Genomic DNA, 12380 nt, shown 5'->3' on the forward strand with positions numbered 1-12380 from the left:
AGAAGTAAAGCAAGCCTCAAACAGCAACAATGGGTAGTTTAATTGCTTCTTTAATTCAAATGTACAATATCTGCAATTTAAAAATTTTAAATATACATTTCATGTCAGTCCTTCCTCTTGGAAATGGACAGCCAGGTCTAGGCTGGGCTCCGGGGCACACCCATCACAGCCCTCCTAGTTCCCAGTGAAGCCCATGGCATACAGCAGCAAGGCCTGGACAGGAGCCCCCTAGAATGCAGGCAAATCTCTGCAGATAGGTGTCTGTCACCTTACACCCAGCTTGTGGCAGAGGGTGTTTCCAGACACTTGAGGGGAGCAGTTCCTTTGATGGCTCTCAACTGTGACAAGCACACATGGAGGTGGCCCTGAACCTTCATGTCATCTTCAGTTGTCACACTGCTCAGCATTGGTTCTTCTTTCCTGGAGGCTCCAGACCCACTGAGGAACAGTTCTCTTCCAAACCGTGATATCCTGAGCCCCCACCCAGCCTCAGCAGCTCTCAGGGTCTTCTACTCCCACATACCAATCCCTGGAAGACAGCTTTGTGCCTGTCCTGGCAGCAGCCATGATCCTAGTGCTCACTGTTTAGGGAGGGAGGGAGGAAGGGAGGCAGTAGGGAAGGATGCTCACGGGTGGCAGGAGGAGACTAATTCTGCAGCCCTACAATGGGAGGCAGGACTCCTTGCCAGGTGGCTGTGAGCCAAGCTATTGCTGTATAAAGCCTGTCCCATGAGCTGAAAGCAGAGCTGCCTCACTCACAGGAAGGTACTTCCTGCCAGGGAAGGCACCCGTTAGGGTCAGTACCTTCCCTGGCACTGCATTCTACAGGGCAGGAGGTGGTTCCACTCGAGTTCTTCCCTCCTGAAGGGTACATGTGCAGACAAAATGAGAGAATAATAAAGGGCACTTGGCAGTGGCAAAGTCACCTACATGTCAAGGGGGCCATCAGTGGGAGGGAGGCACATTTTGGAGAAGAAACATGCTTAAGTGCATTGCCAAATAGTTCTACCCTGGTTTTATTAAAATCTTTCCTGACAATACCAGCAGGAAAACAGAAACAACATCCCACCTCCTACCCCCAAAACCTCACAGTCAAATTTTTTTTTTTTTAAAATAAAGTTTGGAAATCCATAGATTTTTGAGGAATTTGATAAAAAGTTTTAGTTCCTCCTACAGTTAGACAGGTGGGGCAATGTCTCCAGTGGGACTTTAATAACTATGGACTTTTAAAAATTGAGTCCCATTCTCAGATGCTAGACTCACAAAGCTGACTGTATGTGGCAGTTACAAGAAAAGTCTGCTTTCAGGAAGAATGGACAGGCATTTTTAGAGGTCTTGCGTATGTCTTTGAGGTGTGTGTGTGTGTGTGTGTGCGTGTGTGCGTGTGTGCCTGTGCCCAGGTGCATCTCTAGGTTGCAGCACCCATGAGCAGACAACAGCTTTGTAGCAGAGGCTGTTCTTGTCCCATACTAAGAGTTGTTTCTGACCACACTGAACAAGAGACCAACTAAACTGGAAGTCACTGATATAAACCCCAGGTGAATGGCTCTAGATTTTATATTCTGTTTTCTTATGAACATCTACCATGAGGAGTAATCGGTAATCAGGCCTGCAACATGCTCATCTCAGAGCTGTTGGACCAACTTTAGAGTGTGGCAGCAGCATTGTGAGAACTTTCATGTGGTCTCCAAGCACTTCTAGGAGGGACATCTAGGGTAACAAGTAGAAACCCTAAATCAGCAAAGGGGCATTGGTGACTTTCTTTCATTAAAATTCAGTAGCTTCCTTTAAGGTCCTCTTGAAAGACCTGATCCATGTCCACTGTTCCTGTTACCATGACACCAGGATGGGCTGGGCTGGCTTGCAGAGGCCTTTGCCAGGGCAGATAGGAATAGAATCAGGCCAAGTGTGAGGCTCCCTACAACCTTTGTACCTGTGTTTGGTAGGGAACCTTGCATCCCGGCAGCCTTTTAATCATCGTGATGGGAAAACAGAAGGAAATTCTTAAGAAAGCAGTCCACAGACTGAAGCACAGTTAATTAATCATAGGCTGCAAGCTCTTTCCTCCCGTGTAGCCTAGAAACAGCTCCAAATTACTCCTCTCCCCACTCTGCAGTCGATTGGTACAGACAGGGCTGAGTGGGCAGCAGAGAGCCCGCTCAGTCACACAGCCAGCAGAGCTCCTGGACCAAGCCAGGGGACGAAGGCAGCCTGTGTCCAGGGCTCATTCTCATCAACATGTCCTGGCTACTCTGGGCGTGGGCCTTGGGAAGAGGCGGCTCTGACCAGCAGCACGGGAAGCTGTCTGAGGCCATAGGCTGACCTGATTTTGAACCTTCCCTTTGGTGCCTCATCTTGTCAGGCCGAGTCCTCCCTTGGCTCTGAAAGGCATAGGTCTGTACTGTAAGGGCTGACAGAAGGCAAGATGGGAAGGGGCAAAAGAGGCTCTGGTTCCATTCTTAATTGTTGCTAGGACATTGAGCTTTCCCTTGACCAAGAGAAACGGAGACAACCAACAAGCCATAGCTCAGAGACATCTTTGGGGTGATCGGGCTAGCACTCCTCAGGTCCCAACCATGCAGAAGATAGAAAGGGACAGACAGCATCCACAATGGTCAGCCGGTGTCTGGGCAGGCTACAGCCCAGGTCAGCCATGACCAGGGATGAGATTATTGAAATGGCCTCTTTGGGTCCAGCAGATGCTGTCTCTGCCCAGGCTGAGAGACTAGGAGAGTGCATCAACACTAGTGAGTAGACAGCTTGACAGTCATGCCTGGGGTAGGGGTGGGGGTCTGCTGCAGGGCAAGCCTCTCTTAATCCTAAGTGGAAGTCAGTCTCGTAAGCTGGGCCACAGGCAGGATTCTCACATAGGGCAGTTAACACCAACACCACTCTGTGCTAGTCAAATGGAATGCATAAGAAAAAGGAGTCGTGTGAAGTGCAAGTGCCATAGGGTGTTGGGAGGGCTACATGAGGGACCTGCCCGACTAGACTGAGTAGCTACAGGAGAGGGAGTGGTGGCCAGAAGGCTCATCCACTTCTATAAACTTTGTCACATGCAGCACAGGCCTTGCCAAGTCACACACTTTACACGGGCATAGGAAGAGTTACATTAAAATTAATCTCTTTACTGATATAATTAAATTTTAACTCCTGAGAAGAAAACAGAGAAAGGGAAAATGATGCTGGACACCTGGCAGTCCCAGTTCCCAGCCCCCACACCATTCATTTTGTGTCCAGACACTGGTGTGGCAGGTACACCTGCTGGGTAAATGTGGGAGGGAGCTCTCCAGCCCAGTGGGACAGGAGGGCTCAGAACCATCTGACAAGAGCTCGGATTCTGTTCCACATACCAGGGCAGCTGCAACCTGGCAACCACGGCCAGGGGAACACTAAGAAAAAGACAAGCACCTGGTCAACCTAGCACTGCCATCAGCTGCAGTGATGCCAGGACCCAGGACTCAGGCTCAACCCCAACATAGTGCATGTTCCCTGCATAGCTCTCATTGCAAAGCACTCCTGCCATTGCCTGGCTGTCCACTTGACACAAGTGGAAGCCTGCACGTCCAAGGCAGCCCTAGCAGAAGCTTGGTGCAGGCCCCTGGAGGCTGTAGCCACAGCAGTTGCCTCCTCTCAGCCTCTTGTTCCACAGGTACTACTCAGCAGGCGGTGACCTTGTGAACATTTTGCAAACAAGCAAGCAGCCTGTGGTATGGACTTCCTGGTGCTGCCACCACCTCAAACACAGACTGGAAAGCCCTGCGGTCGAATTCCTCCTCTATCTGGTGTCTGTAGAAGTCTGTGGCAACCAGGCAGAAAAGGTTCACATCCACCTGCTCCAGTTTGCCCATCCTGCTGATGACGTGTGGAAGGCTGGTAGAACAGTTAAGGGGGAATGATGGCAAGGGTGGGAAGACAGCCTCCCCAAGCGGTTCCCTCCCTAAGTCCACCAAGAGGCCCAGGAAGACTGGGCAACCAAAATAGAGGGCAGCCTAGACCACATTAGCACAGCAGCTGCTTGTAATCCTCTGCCAGCTACAGCCTGCTGTCTGCCCAGGAGAGTAGGGGTGGGTAGGCCCAGGGGCCCAGAGGCCCAGGAAGTGGGAGCCCTGCAGTGCAGACAGGGTGCTGGTTCCCAGTGCTCTGCGCAACAGCACTTACCTGGGCTGTGCTCCCCACACAGTGTTAGTGGCTGGTGTTCCGCTCACACTGCTCCAGTGCAGGGAGGGCAGAGCTAGCACCCTGCCTGCAAGGCTTTCCCAGTACTTAGGGTGAGGCTGTACTGTCACCACCAAGACAACTTTGCTGCTCAGTAACTCCTGTTCTACTGTGGAGAAGGCTGCCAAAAGAGGAACTCCTGGCATCACTGTCAGGGCGGGAACTGCAGCTTTACTTACGGCTTTCCCCAGGAGGGTGACCACAGTGTAAAGATGAGAGCTAATGAAAAGCAGCATTGAGAAAACCTCAGAGGGATAAAGCATGCCAGACGCTGGGGCAGCCGCAGGGCCAGCAGCGGCCTGAGCTGCCCTGCCTCCCTTTGGGCTCCTCTCTTCTCCCTCAGCAGTACAACTCCTGCCACAAACCCACCCGTTGGCAGCCCTGGCTGGCAAATGGCTAGACCTTCTGTTTCATGTCCCCATCAGTGTTTTAGGGGAGGGTAAGCATCCCCTTGATACCTTGAACCTTGGGGTTCTTTAGAGTTTAGGCTTCAAAACATTCAGTGGAACCTGAACTGGATGCTAAGAGAATAAGGAAAGGCTGGTGGAGACTGAAACCTGGCCAAAGCCCCATGGAAGGATACATTGCAGAAACCCATGGGCTGGTAGATGCGCTGACAAGGAAGCAGGAGAGGCTCCACATGGCCATGGCAACTGGAGTTCTTTGTGTGAAGTTGGACAGAGACAGCATAACCCAGTCCCGGACCATGGATGACTGCCCAGCACTGTGCAGAGTCTGAAAAACCTGGGGAGGAGAGAGCCCTGAGCACAGGGTCAGGCTGTGGGGTTGGGTGGGGACTGGGACCACAGCTGCCACCCATCTTAAAGGATGAGTCTAGCCCTGATGACAGGCCTACCAGAAATGTGGAACTGAGTCCCCCTTCATCCCCCTGCTCTGTCCTTGCTCCATGATGCAAGTACACTCTCACCTTGTATACTACAGTGGCCATGAACTGTGGGTATGGCTGCTGGTTGGACAGGAACTCTCCAATGACTTTGTTCATGACATCTTGAGGTGGAAAGAAGTCATCTAGAAACTGAGGCAGGATCCTTGCCACGACCCTGGCTTCACAGGGAAATCCCTTGCGGATCCTGAAATGAGAGGAGCTGATCTGAGCCTCACCTGGTTCTTAGCCTCTCAACCCTGCCCATAGAGTCAACATGGACCAAGGCTCAGAGGCCCTTGACCCATGACCCACAGGGATGTTCTAAGTGGGGCTCAGATCACAACTGGGGTATGAGTTTTAAAAGCCAAAGACGACACCCAGGCTGTCCTTTTGCTGCCCTGACTAATCTGGGCACAGGGTGATCTTTCCCACTCTGGGGAGAATAATGCAGTTGCGGGAAGGCCCTGTAAGGGAGCAGCAGCAATAGGTAGGTAGTGACATTACAGAAGAGACTCCACATCAAAAGGCCCTAAAGCTTCACTGTTGATGTCCTAATATCCAGGGTGCTATTGTCAATCAGGAGCTCTTCTTCTCTTCAAACACAGACTCCCATTGATGTTCCTATTGATTCTTGTCTCAACATCCAACACTTACACCTTAGCAGCATCCTTAAAGACAGCTGACCTATGACTAATGCCACACCACCGTGGTATACAGCCAAGAAGTACACAAGTGACTCTGACACTCAACCGTGTCTCCTTCCAGTGGATATGGTCTGAGCCCCACCATAGCACTTGGCTACACTCCGGGAGTATCTATTTCCTCATCCCTGCCTGTGGGATCCCCAGGGCAGTGGCTTGGTTGTACACCTGCATGGGTCCAGTTGTCCCTGAGTCTGGCTTGTAGGTGGTACTCTGTGAATATGCATGCATTGGGAAAACGGCTGCAAAGATGCAATTTCAAGTTCAAGAGAATGAACAAATACACATGGAAGGAACTGCTCTGGCTGTGGCTCCAGGGCAGTCAATGACTACTGAGGATAAAGGTCAGGTGTTGCTGCATTTCTTACCTATCAAAGAGCACAGACACTCGCTCCATAGCTACAATCACAGACTCGCTGTCAGGGGTAGCAGGGCTGGGGTCAGAAGCTCTGCCTGGACTGGCTTTTTCCTTTCCTGAAACAGAAACACTAAGTAGAGGACAGGACTGAAAAACAAGAGCCTTGAAATCTGCACTCAGTGGCTCATACAGGACTTTACCAGATAGGCAGAGGTCCTTCCAAAGCAGGTGATTACAGTCCCTAGCAAGGCAGCAACCAGCCCAACTTTCTTTCAACTCTCAGGGATGCAGTAGCCAGAGGCAGCTCTGATACCTATACTTGGTGGTATCATGTGAACTGCTCTCTTGCCTTGGGCCCTAAATTTCTGGAAAGGTGACCAGGCTGTCTTAGGGCCACACTAAGGCTGCCACACCATGAGGTCTAGCTTGTATCTCTGGGTGAATCTATGACCCTTACAACTCGCTCACCTGTGTACATGCAGGTAAGCATCAGGCCTAGGGCTGCCATGGCCCTGTGTGGGCTTTGTACATTCACTCTGTCCACACTTAGCTTGACCAAGGACTCCGTGTCTAGCCGAGAGAGCTGCTCAGACAGCAGGAGCCGTTCCAGACCCCGGAGGGCACAGTGGTAAATGATGGAGGGGGTGGACTCCTCACTTCCAGACAGCATTACTCCACACATCTAGGCAAGAAGAAAGGCTTACTCTTATCTTCCCCCAAAGCACAATAACCCACTGGGACAATCTACAAGGTAACCTGCCTATGCGCAATAGAGCCTTCTCACCTGTATCACAGATGCTGAGAATTCTGGTCCCACATCTAGAGGGTAGTTTTCCATCAGGTAGAATGCAGTGGCACACATCACTAGCACATGCTGCTGGCTGTGAATGTTCACGCAGCTAAGAATGGGAGACAGTAACCATACCTAGTCACATACAGCAGCCCCCGCCTATCATCTGCAGAGGGGACAGTTTTAGAGCATTATCCATCCACACCAACTGAGTACAGAGCCTGGGTCATGTCTTCTCCAGGCCTTTTCGCCTGGCTGGCCTAGTGATTATACTGTCTCTAGAGCTGCATGGCCTCAGCTTAGCATGCCATCTCCAATTCTGTACCTGTCCATAGGCCACTTCATTCTCCCTGCACACTCCTCATGTTCTTCATCAGGGTGTCTGTTTGCTCCATGCATACGCTAACTTGTAACACTTTAACACCTGGGATCTCCAGTTGGTACCTGTTTGCCCAATGGCAGCAGTAGGGATCTGGCTGGAATATGAGTTAGACCAATGCCACCATAAACAAAGGGACCACATTCCATCTCTTCTATCCTTTCAGATTTCTTCAAATGATACTGTCACTCCTAGGAACTGGTCACTGTTTTGTATAGATCCCTCTGCCCAAAGCACTGGTCTTTGCAATTATCTGACTTGGAACTGTCAGCTCCTTCCACACGTCCCCAGTGCTCTGTGCCCTCTTCATTCCTTAGCAGAGACTGTGCTTTCTCAGAACCTGTCCAAATCTGCTCCAGGCCAGGATCCATGATCACAGGGGCAGTGGGTGGCTGTCTGCCCACCCCTGTACATAGTAGGCTACTGTTCAGCCAAGGACTGCGAGGAAGGAAGGGCCACAAGCCACTATCTCTGTTCCAGTTCAACTTGCCACTGCCTGTTGGGCACTGAAAATGTACTTCTGCTCATCTGTCAGAATGCCACCTCCTCCTAGTAGCTATGTCTGTCAGCCTAAGACCTCACCATCTAACTTTATTCTTTACTTCTTAACCTACAATCCTGTCACAGAACACCTAGCTTTTCCTCCAAGTCCCTTCGCATCCCTAACTCATGCTTCTGATAGCTAGGTACATCACAACACCTCCTTCTGCTTCTAAGAGAGAGCTGTGATGGCCTCAACTTATTTTCAAAAGGACCAGCAACACATCGAGGTACATGTGAGCTGTCTTCAGGAGGAGATGGGGGATCAGAGCAGGGAAAAAGGCCTCACAGGAAACAGGGCGCTCATCAGAAACTGAAGAGCAGGCTGAGTCTGGCAGCAGGGGATAAGGCTGCTGTCCACAGCAGTGTGCTAAGTGCCAGCCAAGGGAGAGCAATGCAGAGGCAGGCTTTTCATCTTGCTAGGGAAATCCAAGAAAACATCTGGTGTACATTTGTGTCCCTGTGTCTCATAGCTACTATTTCCTAAAAAGGTATTCTCCTGAGTTACTCCCTGCCTTAGTTTCTCAAATGCTGGGCTATAATGCATTTGCTACCTTGCCTGTTCTGGCATGCACTTTGACAGGTGAAAAGGAGACTTTTATTTTGTTTTTTATTTTTGATGTTTTTGTTAAGACCACACCAAAGCCTGTAGCCCCCCCCCCCCCAACTAGTCCCACTCACTGGGCTATTCCTTTGAGGTTGGACAGCAGATAGTCACTAACAACTGGAATGAGCTGCTTTACAGTGTCATCCAAGAGGTCACACTCCAACACATAGAGGATGCCATGCAGGGCTCCGATCTGGCTAGGCAGGTGGGTGCTCCTGAGTGTGCTCTCCAGTAGGCGGCTGACCGGCTCTGCCACAGTTTTGTCCTGGATACAAGCACAGACACGAACTGTTGGAGGCAGACTGATGACTGGCTGCCAAGGGCTGGCTTCCCTGAAGTTGAAAGAGCCTAGCAATAGTCGAGCACACAGTGCAGTCCACAGAGTGGCTGGAATTCAACCATGAGAGGTTGGCACCCAGTGCTGACCCTATCTAAAACCTGAAGCTTTACCTTGTGAGGAAAATGTGATTTGTGCCCATGCTTGCTTTCCCTTTTAGAGCTGTGCTATGTGCTGGGCAGAGGGTGTTCCTGTAACCTGCTACTTCTGACAACTGTAGATTCCGAGTCCTGCTGGTCCCTGTAGGAACATCTCATATATGTTGTCGGCTCCTTGTTGACCTACTGGATGAATGATTTGGGTTCACCTGGTTTTCTTGGCTTTACCCAGGAACCTTCTCCCTCAGCTGATTTTTGCCTCATGTCTCTTCACTGTAATAAATCTTGGTCTGGCTCCTCCTAGCAAAAGCTTGTTGGTAGTCGTGAAGTTCCTGACATTAATTTGTGCTAACCTGGACTGACAAGGTGTTCCACTAGGTATTCTGAATGTAGGAGTACACACCTTGACACATGACTCCTTCAGCACTGAAGACTGTTTTTGTGTTATGCAATTCAGGGACAGCATTTCACTGTCTGACTGTGCCCCACACCCTAGGAAAGGCTGGCTGAGGACTCATTTGGTCTCATGGTGTAAGAGGCCTTCTGGTCATCTAACCCTCCAGTGGAGTTTATATCTGATGGTCTTTGCCAGTTACTTCCTTCTCACCCCACTTCCCAGGGTATCCCCACTGAGTTGTGAGTCCTTCCTACAACCTAGGGCTCTGACCATACTTCTGCAAGCTTAACGCCAGGATATGTTGTTGAAGGCTGCAGATCTAACAATGGGCAAAGCAAAGTGACAGTCTGATGCATGCTGTGGAACATGTCCTCTGGACATGATATCAGAGGAGCTGGGATTACCTGTATTCCCACCAGACTCTCACGAGCACAGGCTTTAAAGTTCCCTCATCACAGGGGAGCCCAGGGGTAGAATCTGAACCTCCGCATGCTGCACACGCTCTGGCCCCACTGCACTTGGTCTTGGGCAAAGGTTAAGTAAAGGAGGAGAAAGGTGCTGGCCCTCCATTTATGTAGCACTTGGGGTATCATTACCTATGCCATGGTACAATTTTTTTAGTATACAGCTGTTTCGGGGTCCCTCAGGTCCAATAAGTTCCTATGAGGAAAGTCAATAAATGCACTGCTTCACAAGCTGGACTTGGACCACCTGTGGCCTATCTGAGGCGAACTGTCCCTTGCTCAGGTTTCCCCAGGAAAAGCAATGCAGTGCTGCCTGTAGCAGCACAAGATAGGCCGAGAGCCTCTCAGAAGCAACTGCCTTCAAGCACAGCTGTCTATGTACCCAGAGCTGGGAACTGGAGCAGTTTGCCATTCTGCCTTGGGGTAATTTTTAAAAAAATGACCATTATTTGCCTGATGCATTTGATTTACATTTTGCCTGAGGAACTTGGGCCTGAGCACAAAACCACAGTTACAAGGAAAGTTAAGCCACTGAAGCCACCCCAAGAAGGAAAATGGACCTCCCACAAGGACATAGTCCTGACAATCCCCAGAGGATGCCTGCTTTGAAGAGTGTGCTCACACAGGGGGACTAAGTGCTCATTGTTCCTGTTCTCTGGATGGTGCTGTGGCCACCCATGCTGTATACCTGCTCTAGCCTCTAGGTTCAGTGACAACAGATTCTATAGCAGAGCAGTGAGGAGAGGTGGGAGCTGTGCTGTGCTATGACCTATGTACGCTGGTGCACAGCGCTAGACAGGTATGTAAGAGATGCCGTCAGATACTCGTGGCTGCAGTGATAATAGCACTGTCTTACTAACAAGAGAGGACATGGCACACAGGGCCCGTGGTGAACGGACTCCAGTGGCCCTTCCACACCACTCCTGCCAGGAGTCCCAACTGCTTCACACATGGCAGCCACCCATGTGTCTAGTGAACAAATAAGTCTTTCTTTATTAAAATTACTTTTATCTTTATATGTGGTATATATGTATGTGTCCACATGGTAAATATACACATGTATTATAGCAACCTGTAGAGGCCAGAAGAGGGTGATGGTTATGAGCTGGCGATGTGGGTGCTAAGAAAGAACTCAGATATCCTCTAAGAGAACCAAGTACTCTTAACCACTGAGCCAGCTTTCCAGTCCTGAACAGTTTCTTTTGTTATCACAAAATTGGATCCCACATGACAGAGATTAAAAACATGATAATTTTTAACATTTAATGATAATATTTTAACATAATTTAAAAACATGGTAATACTTTAATAGCAAGTGACAGGACAAAAGTGCCCATGTCAACAGTCTAGAGTCCCTCTCCTTTCCTGAGTGCTGATGTCTTCCAATATGCCCCAACAAGAGACAGAAACCATAAGTAGTTATTTTCATGTGTGTGTCTGACGTATGTGCTGAGAACCACCTAATAACATGTACACAGGAAGACAACCGAGTGGTCCTAGCTGACATCAGCAGTGCAGTAATGGGGGTTGCTGGTGGCTGGAGAAGGAGGTATGAGGTGCACATCAGGTATTCCCACAGCACCTTGACTTAGGGCTTCCCCGTCCTGAGAACAATAAGCAGGACATATCTGTTGTTTATAAATTACCCTGTGTTTTGTGACAGCAGCACAACTGGACCAGACAATCATGTTGTTAAGGATAAAATCTCCAATTCTCAAAGGGTAAGTACAAGGTTACTGTGACAAAAAGGTCACCAGGGAAGACTGTGTAGGCTGAGCCGTCCAGTGGGATCTAGACCCCACCAAAGAAATGAAGTGGGACGGCCATGTGACAGACTGTTAGAAGAAGCAAGACCCAGTTCCACCATCTGTGCTGTCCTCTGTCCTGGAGAGTTACTCACTGTAACATGCATGCCGAGGGGGACAAGTGCTCCAGCCGTGCTCACCACAACACAGTGGGCACCGAGTTCTTTCAGCTGACCAGAGCTGTGGTCCACATGTGCCGGGGAGCCTGGCTTAGGACAGGTCATTGAACTGTCATTGAATGTGGATGCATGTAGCACATTTGAGCAATACTAGGTCCCAAAGCAGTGCAGTCCCAAGTGGCTTCAACAGGGGCAGCCTGTGTACTACCCCTCACTCACCATTCCAAGAACAGCAGCTGCCTTACAGGTGGCAGGCACCAGGTATTGAATGAGGATCTCATCTTCTGAAGGGTGCACTCTCCGTAGTTCTGTCAGCGTCAGATACATCATTTCAAACTGGGTACGTTCAGTGAATAAGTCTGACACCACAAGAAGCTGGAGACATGGGAAATCAGAACAAGAATTATACCTGGAGGAATGTAAGAAAGGCAGCCTAAAATGTGAGCCCCTGTGTGGGTTCTGGGAACAGATCCGGGTCCTTCAGAAGGGCAGCCAGTGCTCTCTTTACTATTCTTTCCAGCTCCCACTATCACTTCTCAGAAGACCAAGTCAGTATTTTAGAGCCGTTCAATACAGCCCTGTCAATACTGAAAGATGCCACTCACGAACCTTTGTTTGGGGCTGTTGGGAACACAAGAGTATTGAAGTATGATGAGATTACTTATCTGACATTACTCTTCT

The 12380-nt window shown here is 49.8% G+C and overlaps 1 protein-coding gene across 1 annotated transcript in view; it reads right to left on the reverse strand.

Annotated features, from left to right (window-relative positions):
* Nucleotides 1-34: 34 nt before the first annotated feature.
* Htt (huntingtin) overlaps nt 35-12380 on the reverse strand; it is a 142279-nt gene continuing 129933 nt past the window's right edge. The window contains exons 60-67 of the mRNA XM_032915843.1: nt 11919-12074; nt 8554-8744; nt 6948-7062; nt 6632-6845; nt 6174-6279; nt 5147-5309; nt 4802-4962; nt 35-3873 (exon numbers count right to left, since the gene is read on the reverse strand). Coding sequence (XP_032771734.1) covers nt 3660-3873; nt 4802-4962; nt 5147-5309; nt 6174-6279; nt 6632-6845; nt 6948-7062; nt 8554-8744; nt 11919-12074 — 1320 coding nt within the window. The 3' untranslated portion in view covers nt 35-3659. The remainder of the gene's footprint in view (nt 3874-4801; nt 4963-5146; nt 5310-6173; nt 6280-6631; nt 6846-6947; nt 7063-8553; nt 8745-11918; nt 12075-12380) is intronic.

This window comes from Rattus rattus, chromosome 11 (assembly GCF_011064425.1).
Source record: "Rattus rattus isolate New Zealand chromosome 11, Rrattus_CSIRO_v1, whole genome shotgun sequence".
Classification (NCBI taxonomy): domain Eukaryota; kingdom Metazoa; phylum Chordata; class Mammalia; order Rodentia; family Muridae; genus Rattus; species Rattus rattus.